Here is a 13,220-nt window from a genome sequence, read left to right on the forward strand (position 1 = left end):
TAAAGGCTGCAGCTATTTCCTTTCCCATGTGTTATTGCTTGGTTGATTTTATGACCAATCGTGACAGAAATGACAGCAGGCAGCAGGCCAGCGCTGCCATTAGTCAGACTGTCCAGTAACGTAAATGTCACAGGTTTGACCCTCCCCAATCTCTTTGAATCCATATCGAGCCCAGTGAGGCGGCGCAAACACGGCTCCGATTGTTTGACATCACAACCTCGCTTCCACTTTAACTGTCACTGGATTATAGATCTGCTTTAACAGGGATGATGAGCCGCTCCCTTCGTTTGGACAGTTTCCTTTTCATGGTCGGGATGACTTTCCCTCATCAAAGTGAAAAATCAAAGCTGTTTGGTCAAGCTTATTACCTCGCTCCACTCCCCATGTCTAAACCACGCTTTATCCAATAAGACAGTCACATGGAACAGCGGTGGAAGGATTATTTCCGAAATGTCTCTTTTTGGATTGGAGTCTCTATTCATCAAGCCTTGGCTTATGTTAAACAGGACTCTTTTTTTCTTATTTTCTTGTCTTTGCTAAAAAAAAAAAAATCCCCATTCATGTGTTATTCCCAGCTCAGGATATATATATATTCACACACACACACACACACACACACATTAATATATATAAAAATTAATAACCACTTGTGAAACCCCTCAGCTCAAACTGCATTAAACCATTTTAAAGCAGTATGAGTGTTGCAGAGTGTTTTTCTGTCTACTTTTTCTGCTCCACATGCAAATTGTCTGCTCGCTGTGATGAGTCAAACCAATGACAAACACCTGCAAAAAAAGGCGATGTTCTGGTTAATGGTTTTTGCTGCGTGCAGGTTTCACATTTGCGGTTATCTTTAAACATCCTCCCTCTGCTCTCCCTCACCTCTTATCCTGTTGGTTTGCCATCTTGGTTGATGACTTCAGGCTCTTAGGGATTTCAGAAAATTTATCAAGAGGTTTGTTGCCATGACTGTTACGGGGCAACAGGCCAAGTGAAGTAACCCTGGCTTGCCTTTCAGCAGGCTAGACACCCTTATCTGGCATGAGTCACTCTGTCTCACACACACACACACACACACACACACACATACACACACACACATACACACACACACACACACACACACACAGACACACACACACACACACACACACACATTTAAAAAATGCATAGCACACGTACAGATATGCAAACACAAACTTACTCCCACGTGACATAAACGCTGTTCACCAGATGTGCAGCCCGATTGCAGCAGGCTGCGAGTTGGGAGTTAACTCTGGTTAAATGCCTCTTGGCAGAGCTTAAACACAAACACAATCCCCAGCCCTTGATGGGATTGAACACACACCCAGCATGTAATTCAAAATATGATTCAACTAATTTTTTTTTTCTATAAACAGACATGTTGGTTAAGGTTTGAGGCCTTGAAGTTAAAGGACGTTTAGGCATGTTTTGTTTCTTTCTTTGTAGTCAAATTAGATCCAGTGGTCAGATTCATGTGAACTGCAGACACCAGCATTCATCATTGTATTTCTGCTAGAAAAACTCATAAAGAACCTTTTAAAACATAAATTCAGGAGTGGATGAATTTTAAAATATATATGTTTTTCTAGCGTGGACAAAATCGGCCAAAAAACAGAGTAGATGACTAACTAACAAAGTGAATTCATTTTAAATGGTTCACAGCCATCCATTTTGGCTAATGGTCTGAATTGATAATTTAACAAAGCTAAAATACACAACATACACTACTACACTGCTCTGTTAAGCCAAAACTCAAAGTTACACACTTCCCTTGAAAATGCATCATCTGTATTCAGTTTGATCCATCAATCACTATCAAGCATTATCTATTCAAAAGGCAAAAAAAAAAGCTTCACATCCAGCATTGTTGTCGTCTCCTCTGTCGTATAATGTAAAATCCTATTTAAAGCTTGATTCCCCGCAGCCCCTCTGGGGTTGGATGTGAGTTTGGCTCTCGACACCAACACCAAAACCCTAACAGCTGCCGCCGCAGACCACGCCACCATCGGGGGAACAGCTCAGATCCGACCCAACTGTCAGCGGCCTGTTGGCTAATCTGCTTTTACCCCAGCTAACTCACAGTCGTAAAGAGCCAGCACGGTGACCGAGTGCTATATGTGTGCTCACACTAGTTTTGCATTCTGCATTCTGATGTTACATGTCAATTTCTTGTTTGCAGGTGAAATTAAAGCTATAACTTTTTCCTTTAGGTCTTTTTATTTACTGTAAAATAAGTTATCTTCACTCCTCAGTAACTTTAAGTCAAGTTTCCTTCTAAAAACATTTGACTGTATTTCTCTTGAGGCATTGTTCACTTTAAAACAGCATCTTGCCTGAAGCTGAGGTAGACAATAACTATAAAGCCAGACAGGCATGGGAGAAGCAGATGGTGGATGCAATTAAAAGAAAAGTCTATGCGTTTTTCTTACTAAAACTTGTCTGTCTGCTACATGCTTAGCTTCCGTCTTAACTCTTCTCTAGCATTGTTAATTGTTCTGCTAGGATTCCCTTGTCTTTAATAAGAATGTAACCCAGGCCCACGTAGGCCTCAACCCACACAAAACACCCACAGACAAAAGTATGCTCGTCTAATTGTCCACAACATCCCCAACTAGCCACACTGACAGCAGTCTACGGCAGGGAGAAGGCAAGAGGCATGAGCGCTAAAGCCTAAATGTTTAGAAAATAGTCATCTGTGGGCGCAGGGAAAGCATTGCTATTGTAACGGCTGCTCCTGTCCTGTAGAGACGGGGAAATAAATGAGGTGTAGAGAAGATAAATATATCCTTATTATTAATATGAGACATTCTTGTTAGGATTAAGAGGGAAATAGATACACACACAAAATGGAGTGTGAGAGCCAGTGTGTGTGTGTGTGTGTGTGTGTGTGTGTGTGTTCCGTTGTTGAGGGAAAGTTAGAGGGAGAGCTGAAGATTTCAACATTTTTGACAGAGAGAGGTGTGTGTAGAGAAAAAGAACAATAACTGAACTGAGGAGAGAAAACAATATTCCCTGTAAAGGAGGATTAAGAGAAAACCAACACCAAAGAAGGAACATAAAAACAAACTTGGAAGAGCTATTTTCAGAGAGTGGGCTGAGGAATATTTAACTGAGGAGACCCACAGTCGGCGCTGACCTCGTTTGAATGCTGCAGCTCCTTACCGGATGTCAACCCACCCACTCATCTTAACAACACCCATCCCTTCTCCTTTCTTCACATACTTTGGTTTCCAAGGAAACAAAGTCATCTCTGATGCTAGATGGACAAAAAGACGAAAGTGAAGGGTGATCTTTCCCCATCTGGTCTTGATTGTTCTCATCGGACAAACGATACCGGCAAGTGGCATCTGTCTCGGACGCCATCGGCAGGGCAAGATTTATTCAGAGCTGTCAGTAAGCTCTGAGGGAGACACACATTCTGCACTCTCATCCCTATAACACTTGTGCGTCAGCAGACACTGTGGGAAAGGGGAACGTCAAGAGAGCCTCCTTTTCTTTCCACTTCACCACCGCTTTCTTCCCCCCTTATTACTCTCCTTTCTTCCCTGTCTTCTGTCTCGCTTGTGCTGTTTTCCCATCTCGCTGTCTTTCTTCCCCGTCCCCCCCTGGTGATTCTTTCTCTCTTTCTGTTTCCTCTAGCTGCTCTCGTATTCCCTTCATAGCCCAAAACCTCTTAATATAATACAAAGACAGACCACACACACACATTTTTTTTTCTCACAAACACAAAGACAGGTCTAAGGTGCATGTGGATGAGTGTGAGCACATGAACGAGCGGAGGCATCTCCATCGAGTCGTTCCTTTTGATTTGGCAGTGGGTACTCCAGCGGGTTTTGATGGGATTCCTACTTTTCTACTGAGACCCAAGAATTACGTAATATCTGAATGTGTATCGGTTTCTGGAAGGAGGTCACCAAATATGACAGGAAGACATCTGAAGCGGGAGAGTGAAGTGGGAACATTGGGAAAAATCCCTCGCTGTACTTTGAGGTGGCCCCTTTCTTTCAGATGGCAGCCACGCCAAATCAGCTCGGGTGAAGAAAGAGAAGAGTGCGGGGGGTGGTGGAACACAAAAAAAAAAATAGATTGACTCCTCCCCCAGAATGGGAGGAATGAGAAAATGCATGATTTTGTTTATCCAGTGTTTGTAACCTTCTCTGGCCAAAAATCCATGGTGGATGCGATTCAGTGTTCCCTTCTTTGACCCCAAAATAATGACTTTAAGAGATTTTGAGTCCCTGCAACATCAGTGCTGCCTGGTGGAGATACATGTAGTATTTCTCCAATGAGAAATGTTGTTCACCAACACCATTCTGTCCCCCAAAACTCAATGCTGAGGCCATATTTGGGTCCTATTAGTTATTTAGCGGTTCTATTCCTCGCTGAACTTCTAGCCCTCACTCAGTCTGGAATTTTTTATTGTAAGGGTTCTCCAGTAGGTATTGGTACCTTTTATAGTGCTCCAGCATGTACTTGGGGGCGTACATGTGCTCTTTGGGGTCCACAGGGGGGTATTCCTGCAGGGAGCCATCAAACCAGCCCCCCGTCCGGATCAGATCGCGGATGTAGTTGAGGTCACGCTTGTCCTCATAGTCACCCCACCGTGGGAAGTCTCCGTTCTGAGCCGACACCAGCTTGAAGTAGATCCCCTCGGGCGTGAAGCACCAGGAGCAGTGCCACCCAGCAAAGTGGTAAGGGCTTCCCACTGACCACTGCACCAGGATGTGGCCTGTGTCGTTCTCGTACTTGCGGAAACCCGGCATGGTGTAGTATTCTCGTCGGCGGAGCTTGATGCCGTCGCCATCATAGACGTCGCGGAGCATCCCCAATGTGCAGCCCGATACCACCTCTAGAGAGCCAAACTGCTTCCAGAAAAAACCATACAGGGACTGGATGTCAGAAGAGAAAAAAACAGAAATATGGTTAATTTAAAAAGGTTAAAGGTTAAAAAGGTTTTTAAAAAGAACACAGCAAAGAAAGAAAGCTGCATTAATAATACATAAAGAAAGACCAATTTCCTGCATGACACACCCATCCTACAGTCTTCATGGTGAATAACGGTTGATAGACCACACACAAAAGCTGAATTCTCGCCGCTACCTTGCGCATGTGGATGGCGAAAGGCTCCGTCCAGCCATCAAACAGCTTGAGGAAAAGGAGGCCCTCATGTGCTGGGATTTCATCCGCGTCGTTGATGACAAAGACGTCGTCCGACCTTATGCCCACCACCCTGGACAAGCCATTGCGCGTCAGGTAGGTACGCAAGTAGTCATCAGCAATCCAGCCGTCCTGCCGACCGCCCTCTGGGAAGTGATCGAGGAACACGTACAGGATCTTGTGACGTATGTAGTCATACGTACCATTGAGAAGGAGCCGCAGGAAACTAGGGAACATTACAAATGCCATTTAGTTAATTATTTTAACCAAAGAACCTTACAGTGCCATGCATTTGTGTGTTGTTATATAGGAATATTTCACATCACAGCTTTTTTCAATGCTGCGTATAGATTGGATGTATTTTATTCCATTTCAGGTAGCCATTGGTTTCCATTCTTTTCCATTTGGTATACAAATGTGTTATACACCAAAAACTTGCTGGAGTTCAATACTTCAAACCAATGCTGCCTGAACAGTAAGAACAATGCAAAATTGTGTAGAATGCATTTCAATTGGCAGAGTTGAAGCACATATAGAGAACAGCAAGTAACAACGGGTCTTGTTTTACAAATGATGCCATTCAGTACAGAAAACCCACAAAAACTGACTGGAAGAGCAACTCAATTAACCTGTTGATATGCATAGCGAAAGAGATTGTTCACTGAATGTAGCCACGTTCATGCAGTGTCACATCCTATGATTGAACACACCAATCTCTCCCTTCAAGGCTGCATGCGGAGTCAATCATGTCGCTCTTGTCATAATCTGCTGTAAAATTACTCCCGAGGCATCTCATGTTGTTGCCAAAGGAACGTCACTGTAACTGTTATACAGCACACTGATACTGCAAAAAGCGTGAAGGTTGGCTGTAAACAAAAAACTGTAAGCTGTTAACAGATTCTACTCAATGCATCCGCAGTGTCACAACTTGGCAAAAACTTCTGAATTTGTGCAATTATTTATAATTTTGAACTGATGAATATGAAAATAGAACATAAAAGTGGCTTCTCCATTGAGCTTAAACAAAGTAATGTATCTATTTTAAGACTTGATGATGACATGACCAGGGTTATATTAGATATGTAGGCTAGTACTCTCTTTACTGCGCCGCTTTATAATTCCCATCATTGTGTCATCTTTTATCTCTTTAATCAATTGTAACACTTGCTGAGCAGTAATGCCATATTACGATGTTACATTTTGAGGCAAAAGAGTCATCCTCTTATGGCCATGGAGCAGCTCAGTTGAGGAATACATACATTATGTTGCTTTAATATACCACACCAGTCAAAACAAACAGTGTCATACCTCAGAGGCCGTCTCTCTCCATAGGCAGTGAAGTTGGATTCACAGACGAGGAAAAGATCAACTGCTTGGGCGAGCTCATGAAAGCGTACATGCAGCAGGTCAAACTCGTGGTTAACGTTGATGGCGTTGATCACCCTCCGCGGGGTGTCTCTGGGCGTCAGCCGCTCCTTGGTGGGCAAGTTGGAATGATACACCATGGTGGGAACCCCACAGTAAGGTCCATGCCATCCCGGCCGACATACACACTTTACCAGCCGCTTCCCGTTGCCCCTGGCCTTGGTCTTGGCTTTTGGAGCTATGGAGGGCGGCTGCTGGACCTCCAGAGGTTTCCTTTGCCCAACTGCTCGAGCACCGTCCCCTACTCCATTAGCCACAGAACCCCCTAATTTCCCAGAGTACTCCTTTTGGGTAGCCACCTCAGTCCCCTGTCTAAAACAACGGGCTCCAACTTTGGTTTGGATAAAGTAAGGTGTTTTGTCATCTTGAAGCGTGTGAAGGACAGTGTGGAGGTCACCCATTATTTCTAAGGGATCAGGCAATAGAATCTTGTGCAACATGTGCTGGTGCTCTTTTCCCAATAATGGGATCTCTGGGAGGTTGGGTCCGGCATGGGCTTGGTGGCTGGGATTTCGCTGGTTCAAGTGGTCTTCAGCTCTCTCCTGAAAAGAAATACAAAGGATAGGGAGGTAGATTAAGGGAACATCCATTTAACATAAATGCCTGCAACCCGTAAATCTCATTGTCATTGATTAACTGAAATGTACACCTAGGAATGGCTTCAAATTTAGGGCTATGATCTGCACATGAAGATGGTGGTAAGCTTACAATTAAATTCTTTGTTATACAGTGCTTTGAAGTATTGTCTACTATTTCAAAAAACACCTGCATATTAGTTGCCTGTAATGACTTCCAGGGGTTCGTAAACAAGTTCTCATCCGACAAAAGTTTATGTGAGGCTGTTTTGTTTTGTTCAAGTTGCAATGGAAATGTAAGATGTGCTATTAACACCTTGAGAGAAAGAAAAAAAACACCTGTTCAGTGTCTTTGTGGATCTACAGATTATGGCTAGTTGCCCTACACACTTATCTTATCTCTATTTTTTTATTAAATTTGCCCATTTTGATAAATGAAGGAGTGCCAATGACATTCCTTCCCAAGCCTCCGACTAAATACACAGACTGAGCCCACATGTTTAACGTGTTCAATGAAACATGTGAGCGCAAGTCTTTAAATGTGTAAAGAACACAAATGTATACGAATACCACCAACCATCCAAAGGGAGCACAATTTAAAGGGAGTTGTAGTGAAAGAGAAAAGAAACAATATTCTCAGGATAATAATGCATACTTGTACTTAAGGGCCTTGGAATTCAATACTGTCCTGCAAATTTTCAAATAACTCTGTCTAAATTGTAGCTCCTTCTTACAAAAATGTAGCCATTTTTTTTATTATACCATGGCCATAGTATGTCTTCATAATTGGCTTTTTATACTTCCTACAATTTAAAAGGGTATAATATTGTACAGTGGACCTCAACATCAGACTTTTGAGAAACCTTTGGTAAGATTGGTAGTTCTACTTGCCTTATTGTGAAGTTTACTACGTGATCACGTGAGTAACATCAACAAGAACAAATGTGAGATAATGAATAAAGGCAAATAGTCTGCAGTTCGTGTGTGGAAACACACCCATAAAAGTGCATCTGCTGCAATCACTGCTGAACAATGACACCTTATCATTACGTTGATATGAAAGCAATTACTTATTACTTACTGTTTGGAGGTATGGAGAAACTCTTACAAAACAAAAACCTATTCATTCTTCCAAAGAGAGCCTTAAGAATTGTAACTAAAACCACTTATAGAACACTACCTAATCCCTGTTTATTAAATTAAAAACACTAAAATTCAGAGATATTATTGACTAAAACTGCACAAATGATGTACAAAATAAATAATTATCAGCTACCAAACAGTATCCAAGGGCTGTTTCAAATGAGAGAGAGCAAACATCACTTAAGAGGAATATTTGAATTTAAAAAGAAACTTACAAGAACAAATGCTCACTTTATTACAACCAAAAGGAGTTAATTCATGGAACAGTTTCAGTGAAGAGATGAAATCATGTACAACAATGGCCAATTTCAACAGATTATTGAAAATGAATATATTTAAGGGATACCAAAAAAAGGATTCAAAGTGATAATATTGTATAATGACTCCTTGGCCTATATACTAAGTCTAGTATGGATGTGTTATTATTTAATCTGCTATAGATAGACGTAAAAGAAGAAGATAGATGTTAAGTGGAAAGAAAAAAACAAAAAACAAAACAATGTAAATGTGTGTAGGCATGTATGTATGCATCTGTGTCTATGCGTATGCATGTATTTATGTGAGCAGTAGATAGGTAAATATACGGTGTACGTGTATGTAAAGATGTGTAAATAAGTGAAATAAAATTGTGTATTAAAGGTAGGACCTGATAAGTTTGTTTATGAACTTCTTCCTACTCCTTTTTGAACATGGGAATTTATTATTATAATTACAATAATTTGTACAAAGATTGTGCCGAGAAGTATACATGACCTTATTTATCTGTCGTTATTTATCTGTCATATATATATATATATATATATGTATATATTTATATATATACATATATTTACATGTTCAAATGAACTATTACTACGTTTTGAGAAAGACAGTTTTACTGTTATTGTTAGAGATATGCGTCCCCATATGACTTCTGACGAGTGATTACAGAGAGGTTTTCTTTATCCCAAAAGCTCCATGAACATGAGCGTGGGAACTCTCTGACTGTTGGAGATTACTTGCAAAGTGATGAAAACAACAGGGTGCAGCGTTATAAAAAAGGATGACAGCCCGGCGATGAAATGTGATCCATAATGTGTGTGGTAATATTTCAATAGAATTACCTTAAGAGGAAAATATCTTGCCTCAAAGCAAACACTGTGTATTACGCTCCATTTCTTGTTACAATCTCGCCTGTCATTATAAACTATGTACTTTATTTATTTTAAACTATATCTTAGTTGCTTTTTACCCACTTTGATTCATCCGGACTAATTTGAAGTTGCTGGGGAAACAAACAAAAAATTAAATGACACACACAACACACATGAACTCACTAATGAAATGACACACATCATAAAGGGACATGAGGATTGTTGACTTCCTGCAGGTGGCAGATGAGTAACAGTAAGACAGCTTGACTGAGTGACTGGAGATTGTCTACACATCCTGGACAAAATATTGTCTGCACTGTATGTGGTTATCATTACAAACACACTCAACATGTGCACAATGAAAAAAACGACAACCGCAACTATGTGTGACACAAGAAAACAGAACTTCATGTTTTCTGTGAGGATTTATCTAACTTAGTCTTTGCATGGTGTTCTTCATTTTTCATAATTATATGCACTGTGCAGTTGCACAAATAACAGAAGTCACTGTAACCTAACAAAAGGACCAGTGGTATCGCAGAGGTATTACTAAAAACAAACTGCAAGGGCACTGATCTACAGAGAGAGCTTCTAAGAAAGCTTGTTTGCCGATTTAGATCACATTGTCAAAATATGAATGCCTAGTTTTTAGAATTATCATCATGTAAATTGACAAGCATCTCTTAGTTTTTTATTGTTGTATGTTTAATTATGTAACTGAATTAAACTACTACTTATCTAGTCCTGAAATAAGTGTTTTATGTGTGAGCTTTTCCGTATACAACTGAGACATGGTGGAGACATTACTGTCTTAGAGACTGGGTATTATAGTTCAATAAATTCAACAAGTCAACAAGAGCAACAAAGAGGAAGTATAGCTGCAGTGGAGTGTGCATAGGGTGACAACCAGAAACCCTGCAGGCATGCACTGCAATGCAATCCAACACAACACAACAACAGTCTGTAGTGACGTTGTGAAATGTATATCTTCAAGTGATATTGACACTGTATCATTTGATAAGTTGGAGGGTGACATTTTGCGAAGTTCATCATCCTGAAGAGAAAATTCATTAAAATAACGTGTTGCAAGGTGTGTATATTTTTACCTGTTTATGCAGTAAAAGCATACCTCACAAAACACACGCACATCTTTTGTATCCAGGTGCTGACTAAAAAAAAAGTTAGGATTTCTGCCTGTGAAGGACTCCTAACACTGCTGAATGCTACATAAAAAAACATTTTATTACACTAGAAAAATTCAAATATGGTTTTTGTGATTCTTCTGCACTGGACAAAAACACCAATCTGGGCTTTAAACTTAATGTAACAAAATAGAAATTGTAAAGGGAATAGTGTTTAACAGTGTTGCGAGTCCTTGGGAGGAGAAAATCCAATACGACACCCCAACCAACACACAGCTGTAAAATCACATTAACATTAGTTAACATACTAACTGTGGGCTGTGTTATTGCACATTTTCTGGTCACTAAGTGTGCATGAAGTTAGAGTACAGTTTTACTCACCTCATTCAGAGTGTCCTCCCTATGGTGCTCCACCAGCTTCTCCCAAGGGCGAGGGGGCGCCGGCTCCCCACCTCTCTTCATCTCCAGCCCTGGGCTGCCAACAATCCCAGCACCTCCAATCCCCAAGCCCATCTCTCCTCCTCCTCCTCCTCCTCCTCCTCCTCCTCCTCCTCCTCCTCCAACAGCGTTCGCCACGACTCTAGCTTTTGTGTCTGACGGGCGGAGACCAGGTAGGGGAGGGGCCTCTTCAGGGGAGGCGGGGCTTAGAGGGGTGGTGCCCACACCTTTCTCCCTCCAGAAGAAGCCAGTGACCATGATGAAGGACTTGATGTTGGGGTACGGGGCGGAGAGCTCGCGCAGCAGGGAGACGTAGTGGAGGGCCTTGTAGTAGTGGAGGAAGGAGATGACGCACAGGCCCACTGTGCAGAACAAGAACACCCTGTGCCGCCGCATTTTCATCCTGGACAGAGAGAAAGGGGGGGGTGGGGGGGGGGGGGGGGGGGGGGGGGTGAAAAAACATGAGTCCGACTAACAACATCAGAAAGCAATTTCCGTTGTAGAATAATCTCTTTATTCCCATCTGCACTATGTTCCACTGCGGGGGAACCACAATTTACTTAAAGGTAATGGGTTGTTAAAAATAAAGTCCGTAAAAGTCTGGGTTGTTAACAAGGACAAAAAATAAATGAAAGTCAACACCAACTGGCTTTGGTAAGGACAGTAGTCAAAATAACAGGAGGGAAGTGCATCAAGTGCATGGAGTCATGAACCTGCTTTCTACCCATCAAGCTAGCATGAGAGCGACAATGCTCAATGTTTTTCTCACTTGTTTTCTTCTTTTAATTAAACGAAAGTGTAGCTGAAGAGGCATAAGATACTTGCTAACTAAAAACGAAGGAAAAAAACATCTATGAAGTTGTAATTTATTTTAAGTTGCAAAGGACATTGGGGATCTAGGCTTTTTGTTCTTTGTAGATGGATGATGGTGTTATCTCGAACTGATAATGGATGATTCCATGTGCGTAAAAGTAAACAGTAAAAGACATTCATAATATTTTGTGTAACCTGAAAGGTGTCGCTGATAGTGACAGACCAATGGAAATGAATTATAGGACCGAATTAAAGTCCCCTGCGGCTCTATTGCGCTTTTTAGCATCTTTCATCTCATTGTTTAGGTTTTACAGCTTGCAACTTCACGGCAAATGTTAGCGGCTAATTGGTGAGGACAGTGGATCATTTAGGAGGTAAAGAGACATATTTTCCATCAGCAGTTGGTTGAAACCAAAATATTGGACATCGTCACGTGGATAGAATCTTGACTCAAACTAATTTATGATTTTGCTCTTTATCTGCTGGATGTGTAAAGAGGCTTTGCTAATCTATGCATACCAAGTCAACATGAAAAGGTTATATTAATGATGTTTCAAAATTGGTTGGCCTTTCTCCCGATGGTTCCTTAATTCAGGTATGAAGCTGAAGTTTATTCTATTGAAAACAATGAAAAAAGTGCTAATACAAGCATTATTGGACACAGAGAATCAAATGCCTGTTCTGAACAGTGAGCTGTAGGTATATATGCTGATGACCATGTTGATTAAATTATTTGATTTATTTTCCGTTCTGTAGCCTTTTATTGAGGACGATACAAAACAGAGGAAAAGAGTGATGAGTGAAGAGTGAACTGAAATAAGAGAAAAATCAACATTGTCATTGCATCGTTCTTCATACTGGCTTTTGACTTGTCACATAGGACTTTCTAAATGTGCATCATATGGCATAAAATAGCCTATAATATATGATGAGGATTATAATGTTCAAAAATACAAGGTGACACAGACCAATCACAGCTAATCCTAATCTAGTCCTGTTTCTACCATCTGCCTAAACCATTTCATCTACTTTTTTCTCTCTGTCACAATGAAAAATGTATTTAAATAGAGCCCTAACGTAGACTCAAAGCGTCTGAACGTTTTGGCTTCGAGTGGGATTTCCTTCTTTAGCCTCGCTCAGGCAGGAAGGTCAAAGAACGGGGAAACTCATTGCTTACACAGCAAGATTTAGTCTTCCACTTTAATTCAGCTTCAAAAACATGTTGGACATCTGAACACATTAAGCATACACTGTGCAGGGGAGAAAAAGAAACCCCCACTGAGGTAAGGGGGAAGAAAAAAGAGACAACTGTACCGGTGACCTCCTAGCAATCATGAGTCTGAAGTAGGTTGTTCCGCACAGACCCCCCC

The 13,220-nt window shown here is 41.2% G+C and overlaps 1 protein-coding gene across 4 annotated transcripts in view; it reads right to left on the reverse strand.

Moving 5' to 3' along the window:
• Window positions 1–3,237: 3,237 nt before the first annotated feature.
• mgat3b (beta-1,4-mannosyl-glycoprotein 4-beta-N-acetylglucosaminyltransferase b) overlaps window positions 3,238–13,220 on the reverse strand; it is a 75,848-nt gene continuing 65,865 nt past the window's right edge. For all 4 annotated transcript variants that reach the window (XM_032534413.1, XM_032534397.1, XM_032534387.1 and 1 more), the window contains 4 exons: window positions 10,981–11,440; window positions 6,490–7,148; window positions 5,125–5,407; window positions 3,238–4,913 (listed from right to left, as the gene is read on the reverse strand). In XM_032534413.1, the coding sequence (XP_032390304.1) occupies window positions 4,422–4,913; window positions 5,125–5,407; window positions 6,490–7,148; window positions 10,981–11,439 (1,893 nt within the window). In that variant the 5' untranslated portion in view covers window position 11,440 and the 3' untranslated portion in view covers window positions 3,238–4,421. The remainder of the gene's footprint in view (window positions 4,914–5,124; window positions 5,408–6,489; window positions 7,149–10,980; window positions 11,441–13,220) is intronic.

This window comes from Etheostoma spectabile, chromosome 2, assembly GCF_008692095.1.
Source record: "Etheostoma spectabile isolate EspeVRDwgs_2016 chromosome 2, UIUC_Espe_1.0, whole genome shotgun sequence".
NCBI lineage: Eukaryota > Metazoa > Chordata > Actinopteri > Perciformes > Percidae > Etheostoma > Etheostoma spectabile.